The 22792-nt window shown below is 44.0% G+C and overlaps 1 protein-coding gene across 1 annotated transcript in view; it reads right to left on the bottom strand.

The window, feature by feature from the left end:
• Nucleotides 1–22792, bottom strand: part of ELOVL5 (ELOVL fatty acid elongase 5) — a 52815-nt gene that overhangs the window by 9219 nt on the left and 20804 nt on the right. Inside the window, exons 4-7 of the mRNA XM_075598182.1 lie at nucleotides 21059–21136; nucleotides 8689–8860; nucleotides 7164–7288; nucleotides 4569–4703 (exon numbers count right to left, since the gene is read on the bottom strand). Coding sequence (XP_075454297.1) covers nucleotides 4569–4703; nucleotides 7164–7288; nucleotides 8689–8860; nucleotides 21059–21136 — 510 coding nt within the window. The remainder of the gene's footprint in view (nucleotides 1–4568; nucleotides 4704–7163; nucleotides 7289–8688; nucleotides 8861–21058; nucleotides 21137–22792) is intronic.

Here is a 22792-nt window from a genome sequence, read left to right as displayed (position 1 = left end):
TGGAACAGCCCTTTCACTTTAATGCTTACTGCTCAACCTCCATGCCGCTAGGGCCAATTTCTACGGTTCTAGATGCTGTACTGATCCTTGTTTCAGATGTTTCTGAGACAGTGGGAGATGCCAAGGTAGGTCTAGTGCCATACTCGCTCATCTTTGGCCAGGAATGTATTATTGCTACTACCCACACATTCTCTTATCTTTCTTAGGATCTTCACTATAAGAGGTATCGGTACTTAAAGCATCTACCTGGCTGGCGAGGTGGTGGGAGTACCTTGAGCAGAAATGTCCCCCCGTCTTGTTTTGATGTGTTGCTATCAGATCTGTTTGGCGTTGTCCCTACTGAAGTATGAGCTGTTGGAATACTTGCAAGTCCAGCTTCAATTCTCCCATTGCACTATGGGGTCCAGGACTGTGACCTGACAAAAAAATAGATGAAGTGGCGTTCGACCCAAGAAAGAATGAACACTACCAGAAGTAGAAGCTTTGCACTTCTGGGTTTCACGTTGCCTAACAACGTATTTTACTGGCATGCGGTTCTCGGATTCTATCCTTATATTTATCCCTTGAACTTTGTCTTGAAGTAACAGAGGTTCTCGCTTTTTTTTTTTTAAACGCATATCTGCTGAGAAGTTGTTGCAGGATTTTGGCAAAATTCCTTGTGCCGCTGAAGTCCCGTCTGTGCTCCTCATCCAGGTTTCTTCCTGGCAAGAAAATGTGTTCTCTAGTTTCTGCTGATTCTCCCACCATTTTAAATCCCACTTTGTTGAGGGATAGAGACATACTCCTTGATGTAAGTACCTCGAATTTTTATTCCATTGACCCAGCAAATTTCACTGAAGTGGCTTTATGTGGAGTCTGGCCCACTCTAAAACACTTAGCGTTGAAGCAAATTTCCCCAGCAAGGTCATGCAGTCTTTTGCCAGGACCTGACTTGACCTTCTTAGCGTTGTGTCTTGTATTGCCAATTGCTTAATTCTGCTGTGGGTTAAACACACCCTTCCTTGTTCCATTTGGATTACTACTCCCGGGAACGTTAGGGACCGAGATGGAATTAAGCAACTCTTATGGGAGTTTGTTATCCATGCATGCCACTCCAGGAATACAATCACTATCTGCATATGCTGTAGCAGAATATCTTTGCTGAGATTTATCAGCCACTCGTATATAAGGATAGATCTGAATTTGGCGACTAAAGTAACCGAAACCGTGGTGAAGATTCTGGGAGAGATCGCCAAGCTGAACGGAATGCTGTATATTGTTAATGCCTTCCGTTTACCGAAAATCTCAAATATTTTTGGTGCTCTGGTGCACTTGGTATGTGCAGGTATGCATCCTTTTAATCTATTGAAAATAACCAATCCTCGGGCTTGATTTCTTGAATTACGTTGTTCAAGGCTTTTGCTTCTCAGAGGAAATTGGATTTAAGGATCTCCAAAACCGATTCTGTCGAGGCTCTTGTACAAATTTCAGTTGTCCTTTATGGGTTATGCCCATACAGTAGTGAATTGAGGTGCTCTTCCTCCGACCGCATACTGCAGGGCTCAAATTGTTTAATGCGAACTTGCCTCTCGTAAAAAAATCCTCCTCCTTTGGAGCTACAAAAAAGGCTACTTTGTCCCCCCTCTACAGTATATTCGTTGTTGAGCCAAAGGCCTTCCCAGTCAATAGGATTTTGCATTTCTATAAGGCATTCTATTTTGCTGAGGCATAAAGAATGCTTACTTTCTTCTTTCCTGGGGAAAAAAGGCACTTTCCCCCTGTTACCTTAGCTATTACGGGGTCTAGTTTCTTCCCAAACTGAAACTCACCTTAGAAGGGAAGAGAACAAATTATTCTTGCAAGTCTAACAGCACTCTTCTTGCTGCCACTGACAGGGCCATGCTTCTTGCAGAGAGGCGCACTACTTCTGCTATAAAGGTCTGTCGTCCTATTGATTTCTGAAAATGCCGATAAAATCGAGGTTCTCTTGACATCGCTTTCCAAAGCCTCTTCCAGATTGCCTAGCAACATTGTTATGGCTCTGAAAAATGAGGCTGTTGCTACTATAGGCATGCGAGACCCGCTACCAGAAAGGATTGCTTCAGGCCACCTTCAATCCGATGTGTCACGAAACACCACTGCATCTTCTACTGGTAATGTAATCTTTCCTGCAATGTGGATGATTGCAGTATCCACCTTCAAGGAATTTCCCTCGTGACCAATTTCTCATCAGGCTGATTCCATTCAGTCCTTATCATAATATGAATCACAGAACTCTCCTTTCAGGTAATGCTTTAGCGCAATCGGACTCCTCTCATGAAGATAGTCCTCCCTTATCCAGGCTTGTTTGGGACCTTGATGTCTTCACTGTCCGTTTAGCCATAATGTGAGAGACCATACCTTCACCCAGGATCGGAGAGTATTAATGTGGCCATTGGGCCCCTGTCCACAGACTTAAGTACTCCGCACAATTTCTTTGCTTCGAGCACTGGTTTACTAGAAGCCCCACATATCCAGGCCTACTGCAAGCTACACATATCCTGGCCTATTGGAAGCCGCACATATCCGGGCTTATTGCAAGCCGCACATATCCTGGATTTCTTAGCCACCTTCCTCTCACTGACCCCAGAGGTACTGCATCATAGCTAGAGCATACAGAAAACAACATTCATACCATTGTTAGTCACAGTCTTTTGTATTAAAATCATTTTACTATCTAGGGACTCACCTAAAAGTTTTATGCAGCGACCCTTTGCTTTATTCAGCTTCTATAATCATTCTGTGCGAACCAGCCATCTCCTTAGTCCTCAGAAACGCTTCAGAAAGATCAGGCACCATTAGATGGTATTGTCCCGTTAAGACTATGGTGGGGTCCGCATGGCACCATCGCGCACGTGACGTCAGTGTGTCATTGTCGCTTTAAGGGGATGAGCAGGGGCGCGCGCACGCGCGCTGTTTCTCTGCTTCCTGCTCACAGAGGGATCCAGTGTGTTTTACCCCAGCCATGCTTTCCCAGCCGTTTCTGCAGTGGTCTGCCCGGTCACAGGGTCTCCGGCTGGCTGTGCCAGACAGCGCTTCTGCGGGCGCTTCAAAGGGAGAGAGGCTGACAACCCCCCCCCCCCAGATTGAACTGAATATACAGTCCTGGCGAGTTCCAATTTAACAAAAGAAACACTTCTGTGATGCTGTAGGACAGGAAAAAGACTGCCTCTGCAGGGAAAGGGAGGGGCTTATATACCAGGACCCTGCAGAAGAGTTTCCTGTCCTACCGATGTTGAGGGAGGAGTTAATCCCAGTTAGTACCCACTGCCATGTGGGGAAACGGAAAAAGTGCTTCAGAACGTGTAGATGAGAAATTTGGGGATTTGAAACCCAGGACATGATTTTACTGGGTAACAAACAAATTGTTGATGGCATTTAAAAGCAGCAAAACACAATGCACTACATCTTTTTTCCCCCTAGGCTTGAAGCAGGGGACTAGAGAGCTGAACCCCATTAATTTCAGCTCCGGGGGCTCCTGCTCCAGAGATATTTACTTCCGTGGAGTTTAAATGTCTAGGTCGTGCGTGCCAGTAGGAAGTCAGAATGGATGACGTCAGGGCTTCCTATTGGCCCGCGTGACATTTAAACGCCACCATTTTGTTAGGCACACAAGCTCCATGGATGCCGAGATACCAGCACCCACTATGGAGGTAGCTCTCGAAGCAGGGTGTCCCCAGAGCTGAAATGAATAGGATTCAGCTCTGCAGACCCCCTGTTCCAACCCTAGGGGGGGGGGGGGAGGGCGGAGGAAATAGTGCAAGAGGTATTGCTGCTTTATAAAAAAAAAGTAATCTCCAACCTCTCCAGCAAAGTAATACTGGGGTTGTTAATAATCCTTTATAATTAACCCCGCTGTCTCCCTGTCATTGCCAAGTACTTGGCTATGCAAAAAGGGTTATTTATAGTATTCGGTAATCTAAAGAGCTTTGCATATTTTTGCTATTGCAGGAAGAAGAAAACACACACACACACACACACACACACACACACACACACACACACACACACACACACACACACACACACACACACACACACACGCTACTTAGGAACTCTGCTAATCTGATCTGGTGTTAAGAATTCCAAGTACAATTTGCCAAGCACCAGCAGACCCAATACTATGCCTTGCAAAGGTCCTGAGAAAAAGCATTGCTCTCTCCCGCCACCAGGAAAGGTGAAGCTGTGTACAAGCAATGACATTCTTTCCATACCTCTACCAAATAAAAAAGCTGGTAGCCTAGTGTTTGTAGTGGGAGGCCCTGGTTTAAAACAAACCCTGCTTCATCTGACACTCACCTCTTCAGTGATTACATTTAATGTGACTAAACTCTTCAGCCTGCATTATTTTGTTTGATGAATAAGCCCTTGTGTAGTTTATATAAGCTGCAATAGTGGGGGCACTAGCGCATGGAAAATCCCCATTAAAGTCAATGTCAGCATGCATACGATAGTGCCCTGATCGGCACTATCGCAGATGAATGAATCACACCCATATAGTGATAAAACGATTCAATAAAAAAAAAAAATACCATTTTTTTTTTTTTTACCTGAATGTAGAAATTGCTAAAGAGGATGATGAGGGAGACCATGTAAGAATTCTGGAAATACAACCAGCCCATAGGGAAAGCACAGGGCCAAACGATTGCACAGCTAGTTTGAGTCATTGTCAGGGCAAACTGAGTCTGGAAGAAGAAATAACAGAATTAGGTGCAGAAAACATACAACGTACATATCATTTACCGTGCACCATAGACCATACAACATAATAATGTATGCTTTGAGCGAGTTCTTCAAATAACATTGTACTCATGGTGGCTTTAGGGACAATGTGCCTATGCACAGATACAAGTGGAGTGATTTCAAAGAGCCTGTGGATATGTCTTTGCAAAAAGACATTCTCATCTGAACAATTATATTTACAGAGGAAGGCCACCACACGGACTTCACCAATTGATCTGTAAATAGCTACTTTATTTGCCATCATGCAGAGGACCCCACTCCAGCTTACTTTCCCCATGATCTGTTCTTTATAACATTAAAAAAATACAGGTTTTCAAAAATACATGCAACACTTTTGAAGTGAAAACGTTCTACCAGGTATAATGGTGAAAAGCCAGGTACTTAAGACACTCGACTGTTCAATGGTTTGCCTAGCAAATGTAATGAGAAGGCTATCAAAATACCAGACTAAGTTAGTGAGGAAGTGGTTATAAATAACAGCAGCAGATTTATTAAAGTAAGTTCCATACAACTCAATGGAACCTGAGCCATTTTGATTTGGAGTAAATACTAGCCAGCTAGTCCCACTCTGCTTTTGTCTAGTACTCTATCCATGTGTGCAAGAGAAAAACACAGCTCAAGAAGAGCAAAACAACTGTAACAGAGCAGTACTTCTGCTCAGCACAATGAGGGTGTTTCATCTCTAAATCACTAAAGACTTCTGCAAAATACATTGCCCTAAACCCCCTGGGTGTATAATGTGCTGGAAATCAAAAGTGCCTATTAATTGTCTGCTTGAAATAGCACGGATTCTTTGACCTGCCTTATTGAGAGAAGCTGTCTATTCTATTGTTTTTCACACTAATGTATTGTATACTGCACACGTCTGCTAAATTATCACATTCTCTCTCACAAAAGGGCTCATTAGCAGTGAACACCTTAGGACAAGAATGTACACCTTGAAATCATGAGGTGCACAGCAGGATATACAAAGAACTACCCTCAAAGGCCGTGATTATACCAGAAATCGCATGCGACATCGCGCACATACCAATCACGACGGTAGCGCCGCAACGTGCTGCAAAGCTTATGTCTCATGAAGAGATTTCAGATTTTGTTTTTCACGGGCGACGGCCGCATCATGTGATTTGCACGGCCAATCACAGTGCATCTTAAACAAACCAATCACACACACACACACATATATATATAAATAAAGAGAGATAGAGAGAGAAAAGATCTGGCCATGTCTCCCAGCATCAGTGCTACAAATCGCTTCTGCATGTGCACATGTAGCGCCGCTATGTCGCTGCGATGACGTCACCGGATCGCTCTGCAGTTTCTGGTATAATTAAGGCCTAAATCTGCAATCACACCATTTATTTTAATAAAACATGAACCTGTCAATATACAGATGCAGCCAGACCTATTTCCGCTTAGCAGGCCAGGAAACCGCAAATAGCAGCTGCCTGACCACGGCCTGCTCGTGGATTCCCCCCCGTGGCCAGACTAATTGCCCTTCAGGGTATCTCCATTGCTGAACCACATACATTTCAGAGATGGTTTCTCGAGGAACGGCACAAGCCTCCCCTCTTCATCCTTTGCTCTTAACCAACTTAATGCACAGGACAGATTTGTAATATTTCAGAAGTAGCATTAGTACGGGTTGGTGGCCTACCTCTCCCCAAAATTACGTGGCACCCTGCTCTGCAACTTACCACGCTACATGCCCATAAATTCCCCCTACCCTTCTCCAACCCGCAATAGATGTACTTCCAATAAAGTTACCTGTCCGTTAATACAGCGAGGTCCATTTATCAAAGTCTTCCAGCTGCAAAACTAGGGCAAAACCGGCACCAAAAAGCTGCACCAGATTAATTAAAGGCTTAAACCCCATGACTTTCAATGGGAATCATGTTCTTTGAGAAATCTGGTGTTTGTGCTCCAATTCTGCAGCTCAGGAGACTATAACAAACAGGCCCCAATGAGTTAAATGTAATGCATGCCTAAGCTCTGTAGGGTATTAATGCATGTTATTCTATGTTCTTTACAGAGGTATTGCTCTACAGTAGCAAATAGTATGATACCATTATGTATCATGTTCCTTTTCTGGTGTGATTAAATTCCACACCCCAAAACAAGCGACACTCCTTTAAATGTATTATAGGGGTAATATAAAAAGATAAAAACATTACAGTATTCAAAACAAGAAGATTAAGCTCTTACTTAAGGATGGTCGGTGTTGAAAAACGCAATTGTAAATGAATACCTGCTTTCCAGGCCACGGACAATCTGTCCTCGGACCGATTATCAGTGAGAACTGGGGCGGATGCAGAATAGTCTTGCCTAAATGGCAGATATGAATGGCAGTCTTCACAGTCTGTCGAAATGCCTGCCAAGGGAGGGATGAATGAAAGGCTTACCAGCTGGCACTGAGTGATGTATTTCTTCCACCACAGATACGGGCGCATGGCTGGAATAGCTGAGAGTCCGTAGTAGGAATACATCAGCACATGAATAAAGCTATTAAGAGTGGCACCAAAGTAGGCTGAAAGAACAAAAATATGCATTGCAGTTTTCTAAAGGCGTAGCAACAGTACCAATGTCAACCACCATTTAACCTCTTCGATGCTGGATGGGCCTGCCATCCATTGAAGGGCTAATGGAAAGTGTATTTGAGTTGCATAACACAAACACACAAAAACAAAGGGATAGGCACACCATAAATATGGAATATAATGGCTTTTATTGGGTCAATGACAGACTTGTGTGTGCCTAGTTATGGTGTGCCTATCCCTTTGTATACTAGTTACGTATGTGCCCCAGATGCTGGAGAGGGTGTCGCTATCAAAGTTCCTATAAAAAGGTACTGTATAAAAATAATGAGATAGGCACACCAAAAGTTTACTAAACATTTATTTTATTGGCCAAGGTTTAGGCTACACTCTGGAGCATTGATAGAGGCAGAGGGTAGTCAAAACCGTGTGCCAATAAAATTTAATTATTTGCACAAATTTTGTTGTGCCTATCCCTTTGATACATACATACATAACGTACGTTTTGAATTGGTACTAAACAGTTAATAAAGACTTAATTATTATTTGAAGAATGAATGAGCTAAGAAGCAGCAAATGCACGATAAATGTGTACAAAAAGAGCAGCCTTTTAGACGGCATTCCATTTATCAACATTTTCTGTTAATTAATACTGTAATAAAAATATGATATTGAAGGTACTTTTTAGCAATGGATTTAGCAATATTTTTTTCTGGAGGAGGTGTCCAATTTATATTCCTTGCATTGCTAACACAGATTTTTGAAAACTAAAAAAAGTATGTATCCCAGAGTCCCATATTTGCAATGCAAGACTGATTTATGCTACCTATATACTATACTTGTAAACCCACCCAAAACAAGAATAAAAGAACTTTCAAATCATGTACGGAGTCTAAATATTTTCCTATAATAGTAGATTAAACACATTAAAAATAACTTTTATTTTGCCGATGTATTTACTGTAACATCACATCTGGATGACCCTAGGAAAGTATCCCTACTATTTATACGTACACCTCCACTTCCCATTGAGAGTAAATGAGATTTTTTTATAAGGCCCTCTGCCTTTTTCCCCCATTTTCCCTGTGTTCCCCATAGCCCATAAAGTGGCAGAATGGGGACATGTCGGTTGACGTTGGGGGCATGTCCTGTGACGTCATTAGCCTGAGAAGGCAGGCCAGATAGAATGGTGGGAGGACCAAAAGGGTGGCAGCCTTCAAAATAAAAATGTAACCAGTGTGGAACCCTGAAAAACCTTTCTAAAGTTAGTTCAGATAGCTGTGGTGTATTGTTTCAAGTGTTTAGAATCTCGAAACCAGGCAGAGTAACACTAATATACATAGCAGTGTATAGTAGTTCCACAGTAGTCCTACAGTTAATTTTCTCGACTTACAGTGTCCGCAAGGAACCCAGTTCATGACGAACCACCAAATGTTCAGCATAGACGCATGATGGTAGACATGCAAAACAGTCATCTGGTGGTTGTTCTTCCGCAGAATGAAGAATAACGTGTCCATGAATTCGATGAGTTTAGAGACGTAGTACCACCACAGGACACGAGTGATCTGTGAGAGGAAGAAACATCGAAATAGTTATGTTAGAACATTCAATCTTGATTATCCATGTACAAAGGGACTCATGAGCACGACCATTGCTCACTACTCTTTAAAATACATTTTTTTTAACCTTAATTAAAAATTAGACTTATGTGGGTTTTTCTAACGAGTGTTGGGGATATCTAAAATATTCTATGCTCCTGAGGAACTGTGGGGGTGCTTTTTCCCCTGGGCAACAAAGCACAGGGGGTGCTGCCTGACCTATTTCTTTTATAACTTATTTTACAGAGCAGTACGGTGATGGTGTAAAAGACAATAACAATATTATTATTACATCATTAACATATTCTGGCACTACGGGTAAGGAGAACCAGCTCACACCTAAAAGAAAGGGAAGAATGAAAACAAGTTATAATAAGGAGAAAATACTGATATGGTTCCACTCTAAGTGTGGAGCCAGGGTCTTACAAACAGTTTAAGTTCTTTCAAAACTAAAGCTGTCTCACATTTTAATCTGGTCTGTAACTGTTACCTACGCCTATAATATATATTATCTCTAACTGTGCACGCAATGTCTTGTATATAACGTATACCCTGTTCACTTATGTAACTATGTATTTGTAACCATGTATTATTTGTCTTAACTCTATGCCCAGGACATACTTGAAAACGAGAGGTAACTCTCAATGTATTACTTCCTGGTAAAACATTTTATAAATAATATTGGTGAGCATCTTTCTACTACAAAAAAAGAAGGATACCATTACCATGCTTATCAAGGCCTTGTCTCTTTGTTTTGCTTGGTTATCTTTTACCATTATTCTCAAACTGTAGAGTATTGATGTACAGAGTACCCGAAATTACCCGGTAGGTTTTCAGCTACCCGGACATTACCCGGACCCGACAACTGAGAAGTGGGCCCGGCGGGCCGGGGGTAATGTCAGGGTAGCTGAAAAATACATCTTCACTTACCTGCTGTCAGCGACGGAAGGCGAGGAAGAAGGCGGCGACATCTAGGCAGGTCAGCAGAGGTCCTGTGGCGGTGGCAGCATCAGCAGTGTGTGCTCAGCTGGCGCGGGAGCTGTAGGACTCCACAGAAGTGAGAGCTGGTGAACCACGTGACAGGAGGCTGTCCAATAGGAACGCTTCTGGTCCTACTCTGGTTACATGGTTCCCCAGCTCACACTGCTATGGAGTCCTACAGCTCCCGCGCCAGCTGAACACACACTGCTGATGCTGCCACCGCCAGAGGACCTCTGCTGACCTGCTTAGATGTCCCCGCCGTCTTCCTCCACCCCCAAGTAAGTGCCAACCGGGTAACCGGCCGGGTAGATCATTTCATTTTGGCTGGGTACCAGTTACCCAGTTTTTTTTTTTTTTAAAGTAGGACCCGGTCCAACATTAATGTAGAGAAATAAAAAATCAACCTCTATATGTTTGATGCACCGTAGACTGGACAGGTATTTGTGATACATTCCATTTTAATTTGCCATGTAACTTTTCCCCTACTCTTCGTATGGACACTCCAAAAAAAGGCGACAATAGCGCGGTACGTTGATATACTGACTAACAGACGGAAGATGAAAATTACATTCTGAAATGCCATTGCTGCAACTACCCTTAAAGCAGCAATCTTACCAAAATGGCTCTTTCCCCATTAAATATTACCAGAAACGGGATGTCCCAGAGAGTAATCCCCAACTTTATGGGGCTCGGGACCCTCTACCCCCCTCCCCCCCCAAATAGATGTGTGAGGTTAGGGGACCGTGGTTCGATCCCAGTACAGATTTAAAAAAACAAAAAAACAAGAAGTGCAGAGGGCTTCTCTAAAGCAGCAGCCCAAGATGCTATTTTTTCTTTTTTGAATTTTATTTAATTTTTCCCTTTAATATGTGGATCAATACCATCCACACAATGATAAGTAATTAGCTACGTTGCCAATCGTTACGTTCTCCTGTGATCGATCGGCAAAGACTTTGCTCGGGGGTTCACTAAAAGGCTGTCAGTGCAGAAGAGGACCCAAGATGCAAAGTTCTGTTGTGTAGAGCATGTGACCAGGCAGTCACTAGATATAAGTGGTGCACTGCTAGAGAGAGGACAGAGCTCAAAAAGGGGTGTGCCAGAGCGTGTTTCAGAAGAGGAAGGGAATAGGACTTTGTAAATGGTTGCTATAGAAACAAATGCTTCTTACATTAAAATACATGACATTTTTAATTCAGAGTTGTTTAGCAAAAAAAACAAAACAACATTCTACAAGTATTTTCTCAGAGTACAGAATTGATTTAAAAAAAAAAAAAAAGCACACACGTAGGATATTGCTTGGTCTGCAGATTTAAGACGTTCATACTCAAACTCGACCAGAGCACAGGGAGGAACATGAAGGTGCTCTAGCTAGTAAAAGTTACGGAGAAGGAAAATATCAGAGATATTAATAGCACTTGCATCTTCTACATTTTGATCCTGAATAGTTTCAATGCTTTTTATATATAACTATTTAAAGCAGCCTTTAATTCAAAATCCCCCCTTTTATTATTTTTAAATAAAACTGTTTTGTAGTATTAGATGGTCATTTTATACTTGTTTTTAAGGATCCTGGATTGATCCTACTGGGGTTGAGCGGCAGGAGCCTGTCTACCCCTGTGTACCTTCAACAGTGGGGAACATATATGGGATTGGGCACAGGTAGTATCAGCTGCATTTTAGCTCATTTTAGTCACGCCTTATTTTGAGTTTGCGCCCTAGTATCCTTCGTTCAGCTTGTAGTATTAGATAATACTTAATGATTTTCCGTCCTTCTCTTTATGCCCTTTTTAATGATTAAAAATAAATATAATATCAAGCATCCTTGGGTTGCTACAGCAACTATTTAGGACGCTACACCACTCCCGCGTTTGAAATAGGCAGTAATATTGCATGCACTGGGAAGCCGGATCTTCACCAAATTGGTTATGGGAGAACAGATCGTCAGCTTAGATAATTGCATTGTGTAAAGACAAGGGACTAGTGTATTTATTAAAATAGAAAACACATGGGGCAAGAGGAAATGCCCAATGAAACATGCCTGTTTGAAAAGGTTTATTTTAACTTATTTATGTATCTATTGTTTTCTTTCTTATTACTAAAAAATAATAGAGAGGGAATTGACCTGTAAAGGTGTGCTTCATGGTTACAGGAGAATTTTTTTAGTTTTTTTTTTCAACTGTTTATTTTGAACATTTTAAGCAATTATAAAAGTAAATGGGGGGAGGAAACAAAAATACAAAAAATACTGTTTACATTTCTATGTGATCATACATTTATAATTCAGATCTCATACATGTACAAATTAACATGATCAAATGCTGATATCTTGTAAAGATTCCCAGGGGAGCCAAATCTCACAATTTATCAAAAGATCCATTTAACAGACTTGTGAGACTTTCCATAACATTAACTTCTTTTAATTTTTGTACAATCAAAGTCTTTTGTAGAAATACTGACTGCAACACAGGAAACCACACTATACTATTGTGAAGCCTGAAATGTTCATTTTTTTCTGTGGTCTACTCCTACCGAGTTCATAAGATCATGAGCACAATAGGAACCCACCTCTGTAATTATGTCATTTCTGTACACTACCAACCCCACATGCAGAAGAAACAAACCGGCGGATACAGAGGACTGCATATACAAGTTCAGATTGGGAGCAGAAGTACAGATGTAACAGGCGTTATAACGCCTGTTAACCCACAATATCCTGTTACTGCTGTTGTGAGTTTTATTGCACAATATATCACGCCATCCAAACAGAGAGCTGTGACAACATTGTTATTTTACACATGACCGTGTAATAACAGGAATAAAAAGCACCTGGTACATCTGTATACAATGAAAGATGGGAATTACTTCCCTGAAGTCCTTACCATGCACGTAGTATGGCGGGAGATGTACAGTGGGATATCAGGGAGAAAGACAACTGCATTAGGGTGGCAAAGATGGCAAGTGAGCTTTGTGAGGGGCAAGGTCATTTCCTGCTACTTTAATGCTTCTGCAACAGGTAGATTATTATTGAAGTTCCCAAAATAGAGTGCAGTAAATGGCAAAGCCTCCAGGGATGAAGGTGTGTTGGACATACGAGGCACGGCCACGTCAGACTGGAAATCATTTTGGCGGCGGAATGGGGAGGACACATGGTGGTTTAACACGTGTGCACTTACTGCCTCTGCTAGATGCCAGAATGTGATGCTCACGAGTTGTATACAATGTAGTACAACAGCCCAATGGTGAAGGCATAAAATGGCGGTGTAGTGGAATAGGTGGTGCAATAGCTCTTGCTTGGTGAAAGAATATGGTGCTGTCTTTCTGCACTGGTTATGGTACTTGAGTGGACCCACTAAGTTTGAATGTCTGATGACGGCTACTCAAGTTGGTCAGAAACGGCGTATACTGCACCGACACACTTTATTCGAGCAAATACCCGGTATGTACCTGGCAGATACCTGGAATGCACCGCTCCTCACCTCTGACAAGCCCCGTTGCGTTTGCCTTCCCAGCCTGGGTTCATGCCTGGCTGATGGGCGGCTGATCTGTTAAATGATAATGATTAGGATTTAATAGGCTGCAATGCTTCGCGTGTCTACCAGATGGCATAAATTCATGAATTGTAATGCAGTATATATATATACTGTGCAGTATTGCAGCCAGCGGGAATAAAATGCTTCAATCCCTGCCTGGAAAATAACTCAATGCACTCGGGCAGAAAACAGTCACAAACCTCAATACACCCGGGTATACCCGAATTCGTGGGACTAGCCGAGCTCGAATAAAGTGTGTCGCCAGTGTACATGTAGCTGGCAAGGTCCGTCTACTTCATGTCTAACTTTTTGAGTGTGAGAACATGAGCAGAATTGTGGGGTGACCTGGCTCGAATGTGAAAGCGCAATTATCATTTGGCAGAGAAGATGAGGGAATGAGGCAGTATAGAAAGTTATTTGTGACTTCTTAGATTTGTGATTATTTTTCGCATCCAATACGGTAGGTGTTTTTTTTTTTTACTAGGTGTATTTACATTGCATTATTGTTTGTGATGTCATTATGAGGGTTGCTCGACAAGGTAATATAATAATAATAGTTCTTGTATAGCGCTGTTAGTTTTACGTAGCGCTTTACAGAGACATTTTTGCAGACACAGTCCCTGCCCCGTGGAGCTTACAATCTATGTTTTTGGTGCCTGAAGCACAGGGACATAAAGTGACTTGCCCAAGGTCACAAGGAGCCGACACCAGGAATTGAACCAGGTTCCCCTTGCCAGTCAGTGTCTTTACTCACTGAGCCACTCATTTGTTTCTTGGCAGGGCGTCTTTTATATATAGTGTTGGTTCGTTTCCGTTTATCCTGAAGGTGGTCACACGTTGACATGTAATAAATCCCTTTCGTTTGGCTCAGATCTTGTTTTGCTTCTACATGGAATATACCAGGTTAGGTCTGGCATGCTTACAGTGCAGTGAGCTTATGTGAGCTTTATGTGAGCTTTATGTGAGCTTTATGTGAGACGTCTCTTATATTAGAACTATTACTTTGTTAAATACGTTTTTAACGTTTGATTACAAGTAAAAATTAACTCAATTGTACATACCAGTACATGCAAGTTTTATTTACTTTTGGAAAGGTTACATCGGAGAATGCCTGACCCGCAGCAAAGATAAGAGCAATCTCCTGATATTTCTCTGACCTTTGTTTACGGTTTGCTTAAAATGACATGCAGGTTATCTTGCTATTACATTGTGTCACAGAGACACATCCGCAGTGGGACAAAGGACAACGACATAACTGGCAAATGAACTCTCAAGAGGGCCCGTTTCACTTTAACTGTGTAGCTAAAAAGTTGACAAACTATAGAAGAGAATTAGCAAAGGGGTGTCACGTCTCCGATGCTGGCTCACAGTTACTGTGTAGGGGTAAGAAATGCACAGCTCAGGAAGGAAAAACCCAGGTCAATCTAAGACGTTTGGCCGTGACCAAATCGCCACCGGCGCTCCACTGCCAGACAACCCCCCTCGCTGCCTTCATTCGCCATTTTTAAATGTCCTCGGAGGATCTGCCCAGCCGCAGGGCACATCTCCCAAGCCTCCGCCGGCATTTGTGAGCGCGCCCAGTCAGGACACATTTTTACATTTCCCGCAGGTGTGCGGGAAATGAAAAAAATATGTGTTCTGGCTGGGCGTAAGCTCGGGCGCGCTCACAAATGCCGGCAGGGTGGCAGCGGCTGGGGAGATGTGCCCTGCGGCTGGGGAGATCCTCCAAGGACATTTAAAAATGGCGAATGAAGGCAGCGAGGTGACTGGTGGCGAGGCGACCGGAGGCGAGTTGTCCTGGCGGCGAAGCGCCATTGGCGATTTGGTCACTACCAAATGGCTGGGGCCAAACGTCCCATTCCGAAACCCAGCCGTGTGAGGGGAACACGCAATGCCTTGCACTGCGGGGATGGCCTGAGAGGGCCACAAACTAAAATGGAAAACAAATTCAAAGCCCTCAGCAATAAAACACATTTTTGTTTTCATCAATTTGTTTTTTTTTATACTCTAATCCGAATTATTAACTTTGAAACAGTATTACTGAAACTGCAAACCAATATCACAGAATACGTAATGCAGCAACATTTCAGTAATCAGGGCCAAATTATTTTCATATACAGTGGCGGCCGCCTTTATCCTCGTGCGGCCGTATCGGCGCAACTCTGAAAACCGCGGGCAGATGCAGTATTTGATGCGGTATGTTCCGGTATTTTTAGCCGCGGCCGCCTGTATTGTATTAGCGCTGTCTCGGCATGAATGCGGCATGAACGCGGTGAAGTGCGTGGCATTCGGAAAAAATACCCAAACAAAATCGGAGATGTTGGAGAATAAAAGGGGCCGTGACAGTATCAATATTTCCAAAAAGGAAAGTAAATGCTATGTGTACAATTGTTTTCTTTCCTCTTTTTTTAAATTTTATTATTGCTGTAGTTGAGCGTTTCAATGCCAGATGAGCCGGCAGAGCAAATCATCTAATCTTTCCTTTGCACCTATGAAAAATGCAGATCTAAATAACACATTAAGGGCCATATTTACTATGCCATGCTACAAGACACCTTTCAGAGCTGGACGATTAATTTGAATGGTCTACAAGGGATCTTCTAGGACTGTTTGCAGTCTTATGGCATAGCACTGTTTAATAAATATGGGCACCCCCCTAACAGAAATCAGACAGACAATCTCTGTAGCAATGACATGCAGCGAACCAATCCTACACACAATGGGAAAAGGCAGAGGAAAGACATTTCTAACTCTCCCTCTAACCTAATCATATTAATGTAATTGCTGATGCTGCGATTACAACTCGCAACGTTACCCTTCCGAGCTTTAATTTCTGCTTCTACGATTACAACCCATAAAAATGACTTTACATAATTGCTTTTCTAATTCATTTTACATCAATTAAATATCTTCAGAAACACCTAAAGATTATGCTTTTTAATCAATTACATTCATTCTGTACACGGTTTGTAGAGAACTCTCCAGGTGCAGAGCGTTCATATATTTCATAAGTGGGTTGATTCATGAAGGACTTCATGTATCTCATTATTGACCTTAAACACAGGTCACAAGATCATGTGAGACAACAAAGCACCAATGTACAGGGTAAAATCTTATTGACTATTTTAGAAAAAAACTAATGACAATTTATATATGTTATCACTGAAGAATTGATAAACTTTATACAAAGTGAGGTGTGACAGTCTTGCACGTCTCTGCTGCTGTTTGGTACTTTAAAAAAAATATTCTGCTTTTAAGAGTTGATACAAAAAGAAAAAATGTGAAGGGCACTCCTAATTAACATCAATATATCAAAATGCCAGATAAGCCAAGCGAATATAGTGCTAACTTTCGTGAATAATAATTAGTGCTAGCCACTCTAAATTCGCAGGATAAAGGTTAAAACAGACTTATCACACGTGAACGAATAAAGGTTTAAATTGTGCAGAAATGTGTAAATAATGTAACTCTGAACCCTATGGAGAACTGTTCCGATCGCTCTCCCAAGTCTGTAGAACTTTAGGATATTGGGAGCGCAGATTAATCATCAAAAATGAACACACGCAATATACGTAATGCAATATGTTTCTATTTAGATGATTGTGTAGATTAGATAATTATAGTGACAATCAATGGATTTATTTGCTATGGTTTGTTTTCATTATATTGTAATGCTTATTTAATTGGTTTTTTTTTTTTAATTTTAGGCATCACAAATGGGCAAAAGCACTATTAGCCATATTTGGCTACTAGTGTTTTTGTCAATTTGAGCGTGTGGTGATGGGGGTACGGGGGTTGGGTCATGGGGGTTGTTGCCTCGGGGTGGTTATATGCCTCCCAGGTGGGTAGTGGAAGGGGTATCCCCTTAATTACCATAGTGGTTACTACCGGCTAAGGCAGTTAATGGGTTACTGGCCAGTAGCTAGTGATTTTATTTAAATCTTGGTACCACTGAAGATGAGGACGAAGATGAGGATGACCTTCATCTTGGCTGGGGTAAATACAACATTTATTTACTATAGGGCTGCTGGCTATTGATAGTTTTTGAATAGGCAAAAGCGCTAATGGCTAATAGGACTTTTGCCTATTCAAAAACATCTTACTATGTGTGGTGGTGGGAGGGGGAGGGGGGTGAGGGGAGCTGGTAGAGGGGATGGGGAGTAGGGTGCTCATTGATTGCCAATGTGGCTATCTGTGCCCCCGTTGAGGGTACTTAAGGGGTTACTGGTGTTTAAAATGTTTGGGCATCGGCCCTTTCTTCAATGACAGTGAGTACGAAGGAAGAGGTAAGCGAAGAGGAAGATCCATTTATTTCTATTTTCTCCCCTTTCCCCTTACCCAGCCAGTACAAGACTGTATGCGTCAGGGACACACACAGTGTGGCTACCATTCCTAAGAAACACACTACCAACGATTTCCTAAAGAATAATATTTATATTACAGCGTCTTCCCTGTAGAACCTTGTTTAATATTACAAGGGAGCTACTGCTGTTCAAAACTCATGCTAGGTTTTCTTTATTGTTTTTATTATTCTTGATACATATTGTTTGGTCTAGCTCAGGGGGGCGCAAACTTTTAATTTGACGCCGCGTTGTCATGGCGACGCATCTCCAGATGCCGGCTGACTCAAGGCAAGTGCTGTTTGCAGAGGCCTTCGCCGCTTCCCTGTCACTTAATTTAAATGCCTTTGGGAAGCGCGCGGGGCCCCTGTAAACTCCGCCCCCCCCCCCGGGGGTTGCGCCCCCCAGTTTGCGCACCGCTGGTCTAGCTTGTAGCCAGCTGGGATATACTTCATGAGTATATATATTTTTTGATTATTATTGTTTTTTATTAGATTAAAATTCATTGGAAACATATATATTTTTGTAAGGAATCCACACCTCAGTTTACTGCTTACCTTGCCTTGCAGACCCGTGCAGTCCGGGAACACTCCCCCTGGTATCTACAGCAGCTGTGCAAGCTATGATTGCAGTCCCAGCCTGGGCTCAGTCATTAGAGCAATGCTGTCACACGCCCCTTCTGCTATTGGTTCGCTGACCTTTAAATACTGCATTCCCACAATGCTTCTCTGCCGAGCATAATCCTTCTTGGATGTTACCTGTGTTTTGCCACAAGCCTCCTGGCTTGTTATCTCTCATTACTGATCTGTTTTTGTTCTAGTTCATTGTACTCGTTCCAGTTTCCTCCAGGCTTGCTGCTGCTATGCTGAGGCCCGAGTTCCTGGTTCCCGGAGGCCTGCTGTTCCTCTCTTCCTTCGCAGAGGCCTGCTTGAACTTTTGCGCAGAAGCACGGGGCTACCAGTGCTGCTTGGCAGTGTGCCCACTTCGGTCAGCCTTCCCTCTCCTAGACCGGCGCCATGGGCGCCACTCGCGCAAACCCCGTTCCCGACCTGCAGCCACGCGGTCCAGCCCCGGTATGGGGCGTGCACAACCATGACAAAGTACTAAGCAAGGCGAAATGTGCGTCGGCTTTTACGACGTCACCACGGTGACGTCAGCGGGGAACGCGACAGCTGGGGAGTTGAAAGGTTATTGCCTGAGTGCACACAGCTCGCTCACACCTATCAGGTTGTATGTTGGTTTACTTTGCTCATTTTTGGCTTATAGTATTACCCAGTTCATATTTGGTTACCGTGTCTTTTTACGATCGCAACACAGTTGCACACACGCGTTAGGCAGAAGACTGGTTGTATGCATGTTACTGCGACAGCGGCAATTGTTCTACAGAGATACAAACTTACGGGTAGTACTGTGCAATAGATACATATACCAAAAGGCCACACGCAGTGCTTGTTTGCATATTACAGCACTGTGTCTGCAACATGTTACGCCAACTACTGGGGGCATCTAGGACATCTTTAAGTTGAATTACCTTTAGATGCTGATCTATTCCCTATACCCACATACATTGGGATTCTAGGGTTGTTTATGCTAAAACATGCATTATGTCTTTCTTTGCATATATGTTTAACTAGCTGAGAGACCCGGCGTTGCCCGGGATGTAATTTTGGGGGGGCGTACGACAGGGTTAGGCTACCCCCCCCTTGACAGCTAGGTGGGTGACTGAGTTGACTGAGTGTGTGGGTGACTGGGTGGGTGGGTGACACTTAACTGAGTGGGTGGGTGAATTTGAGTCGGTTTGACTTTGGGTCGGTGGGTGGGTGACTTTGGGTCGGTGGGTGGGTGACTTGGGTCGGTGGGTGGGTGACTTGGGTCGGTGGGTGGGTGACTTTGGGTCGGTGGGTGGGTGACTTTGGGTCGGTTTGACTTTGGGTCGGTGAGTGTGTGACTTTGGGTCGGTGGGTGGGTGACTTTGGGTCGGTGGGTGACTGGGTCGGTGGTTGGGTGGGTGAGTTGGGTCGGTGGGTGACTGACTGGGTGGGTGAGTGGGAGACTGACTGGGTGGGTGAGTGGGAGACTGACTGGGTGGGTGAATGGGTGGGTGGGTGACTGACTGGGTGACTGACTGGGTGGGTGAGTGGGTGACTGACTGGGTGAGTGGGTGACTGACTGGGTGGGTGAGTGGGTGACTGAGTGAGTGGGTGGGTGACTGGGTGGGTGAAAGTGACTGGGTGGGTGAGTGTGTGGGTGACTGGGTGACAGTGCGTGGGAGATGGTGTGTGACTTACCTTGACCCCGTGGCATCTGGCTGGGGCAGGAGGTGAGTTCGGGAAGCTGGGGGGGGCAAGAGTGGCAGGAGTCTCACGCCGCGCTTCCCCTCTCCGGTAGCGGCGCACGTGATGGGGAGTCCCGCGCCGCGCTTCCCCTCTCCGGTAGCGGCGCACGTGATGGGGAGTCCCGCGCCGCTTCCCCTCTCCGGTAGCGGCGCACGTGAGGGGGAGAGCAGGAGGCCCGGGCCGCGCTTCCCCTCTCCGGTAGCGGCGCACGTGAGGGGGAGAGCAGGAGGGCCGCGCCACGAGGGGGGAGGAGCCTGGAGTTTGCTGCTGAGCAGGAGGCCCGCCCTTCCTCCGCGGCGCACGGCGAGGGTGATGGGGATTTGGGTGAGGTGGGGAGGGTGGAGAGAGTGAGGGGCACCGGGAGAGGAGGGGCACCGGGAGAGGAGGGGGGGGGGGGGGGGGTGGAAGGTGAGCTGCGGTCCAACTGACGGGGGAGAGTGTGTGTCCCTGTGTGTGTGTGTGTCCCTGTGTGTGTGTGTCCCTGTGTGTCCTTTGGCCCGTCACTCCGCCTCAGGCCAATGAGAGGTGTGCGGGGGCGGACCAAGGGACCAATGAGATTTCCCCTAGGGACACCGGACATCCAGGCAGGCAGGCAGGCAGGCATACAGTGCTTTCACTAATATAGTATAAGATAAAATATTTTATAGTCAGTAATATAAGTGAGTGACTATATAGGGATCCCAGATCCTTGGATTGAATTTTTCCAGCCCTCAATTGGTCCGTAGTGAGTGCAAATAGGTTCTATTGGTTTGTACCTTTCAACCTCCCCCTTCGTTGTATTATATCGCTCTCGTATACACCCTATGTACTAACCAATCAGATCCTATTATATAGGCGAGTGGTAGTATTTCTATTCACGTTGCAAAAATAAATATACGCACATAATTTCTTATATCATACTGTATTATAGAATGTCATACAGTATAATAAACAATATAAAAAAAAAACCAAGCAAATGTGATGTAATGCTTACTGTACCTTCATGTCTGCTTCACCTGCGCTGTGAGTATCTTGACAGAAAAAGTTGTAGCCTCCTTCCCATACGCCTGTCACCAGCTGGAAAAGAACAATGTCCTACTGTTATCATGAGATTAGAGTTAGAGTAATCAGTGTTATTTCTGGCAACATTTACAGTTCTTACATTAGGTTAAATATAAGCATGACAAGAGCCTTATTTGTATCTACAGTATTTTGGCCCACCTATTACGCCCTTTATTTCCCCTCATCATAGGAATTATAATTATTTTTCCTGATGTTGACTTTCAATGTACAACACAAAGTACAGTGGAAACTGTATGTTTTTACAGTGCCGGAGGCACACTGAGATACAACAAAGTGACTAGTTCAAAGTCATGAGAAGCTTACCCTGAGGTCTGAACATTTTACACCCTCTTCAAAAGATGATGACAATACTAGAAGACCATTCATTTTGTTTGTTTTTTTACTTTGTACTTTGCAAACTGTGGGACCCCTGTGTTTAATCCCAAGCATTTCTAAAACCTTATTGGGTGCGCCACTCCTGGTGGGAGGCTCCCCGTGCACCAGCATTTTACATGCCAAGCTATAAAGAACACAGACTACTTTTGTTAAGAGATGCACTTTTGTTAACTGTCTATGCACTTCTTTAACCTAAGGCTGTGCTGAAAAGCTGTGTAATGCGGCAGGCATAAGCTTACAGGGGTCGATGTTAAAAGGGATTTGAAGCAAAAAGTGACACGTGTGCTCATTTGAATGCAATTTCCCAGAATCCCTGGCTGCAGTGGAAGCATTGTATGCTAGGAGATAATGGGGAAGGGCAGGGTTGCAGACCTGGTTGAGACATGTGAATGTGCTCACAAGTGGTACTTTTATTTGCTGTAAACGAAGTAAGAATATTGCAGTGATTTGCCCCTTAAGCGCCATGCGGTTTTCTAGGCGGAAGGACATTGCATCTCCAGAAAGTTGCAATCATCTAAATCATGGGTGCGCAAACTTGGGGGCTGGATTTGTTTTTTTTGGGGGGGGATGCTTATAGAGGCCCTTTGCTCTTCCCCAAGACATTGGGGAACCGCACATGACCTTTGTAAATTCCCTTACCTTGACTCAGGCGGCTTGGGGCGACGCCATAGCAACGCGGCATTGAATGATGCCCCGGGGTCACGTGACTCTCCCCCCCCCCCAGCGGGATTTGACGCTTGAGACAAGGTAATGGGGGGGGGGGGAGTAGTGGGGGAGAGTAGACAGGGGCAGAAAGTTTGGCAAAAAGTTTGTGCACCCTTGATCTACATCGCAGCATCCTTCTGGTGACGCAGCTGGAGGGGAAGGTCCTCAACTTACGTGCAGATCATGGCCAGATCGCGATAGCCCCCATGAAAATGCACCTACTGCACCGACACACTTTATTCGAGCAAATACCCAGTATGTACCTGGCAGATACCTGGAATGCGCCGCTGCTCACCTCTAACAAGCCCCGTTGCGTTTGCCTTCCCAGCCTGGGTTCATGCCTGGCTGACGGGCGGCTAATCTGTTAAATGATAATGATTAGGATTTAATAGGCTGCAATGCTTCGCGTGTCTACCAGATGGCATAAATTCATGAATTGTAATGCAGTATATATATATATACTGTGCAGTATTGCAGCCAGCGGGAATAAAATGCTTCAATCCCTGCTTGGAAAATACCTCAATGCACTCGGGCAGAAAACAGTCACAAACCTCAATACACCCGGGTATA

Source organism: Ascaphus truei, chromosome 4, assembly GCF_040206685.1.
Source record: "Ascaphus truei isolate aAscTru1 chromosome 4, aAscTru1.hap1, whole genome shotgun sequence".
Taxonomy (NCBI): Eukaryota; Metazoa; Chordata; class Amphibia; order Anura; family Ascaphidae; genus Ascaphus; species Ascaphus truei.
This window is presented reverse-complemented; position numbering and strand designations above follow the sequence as displayed.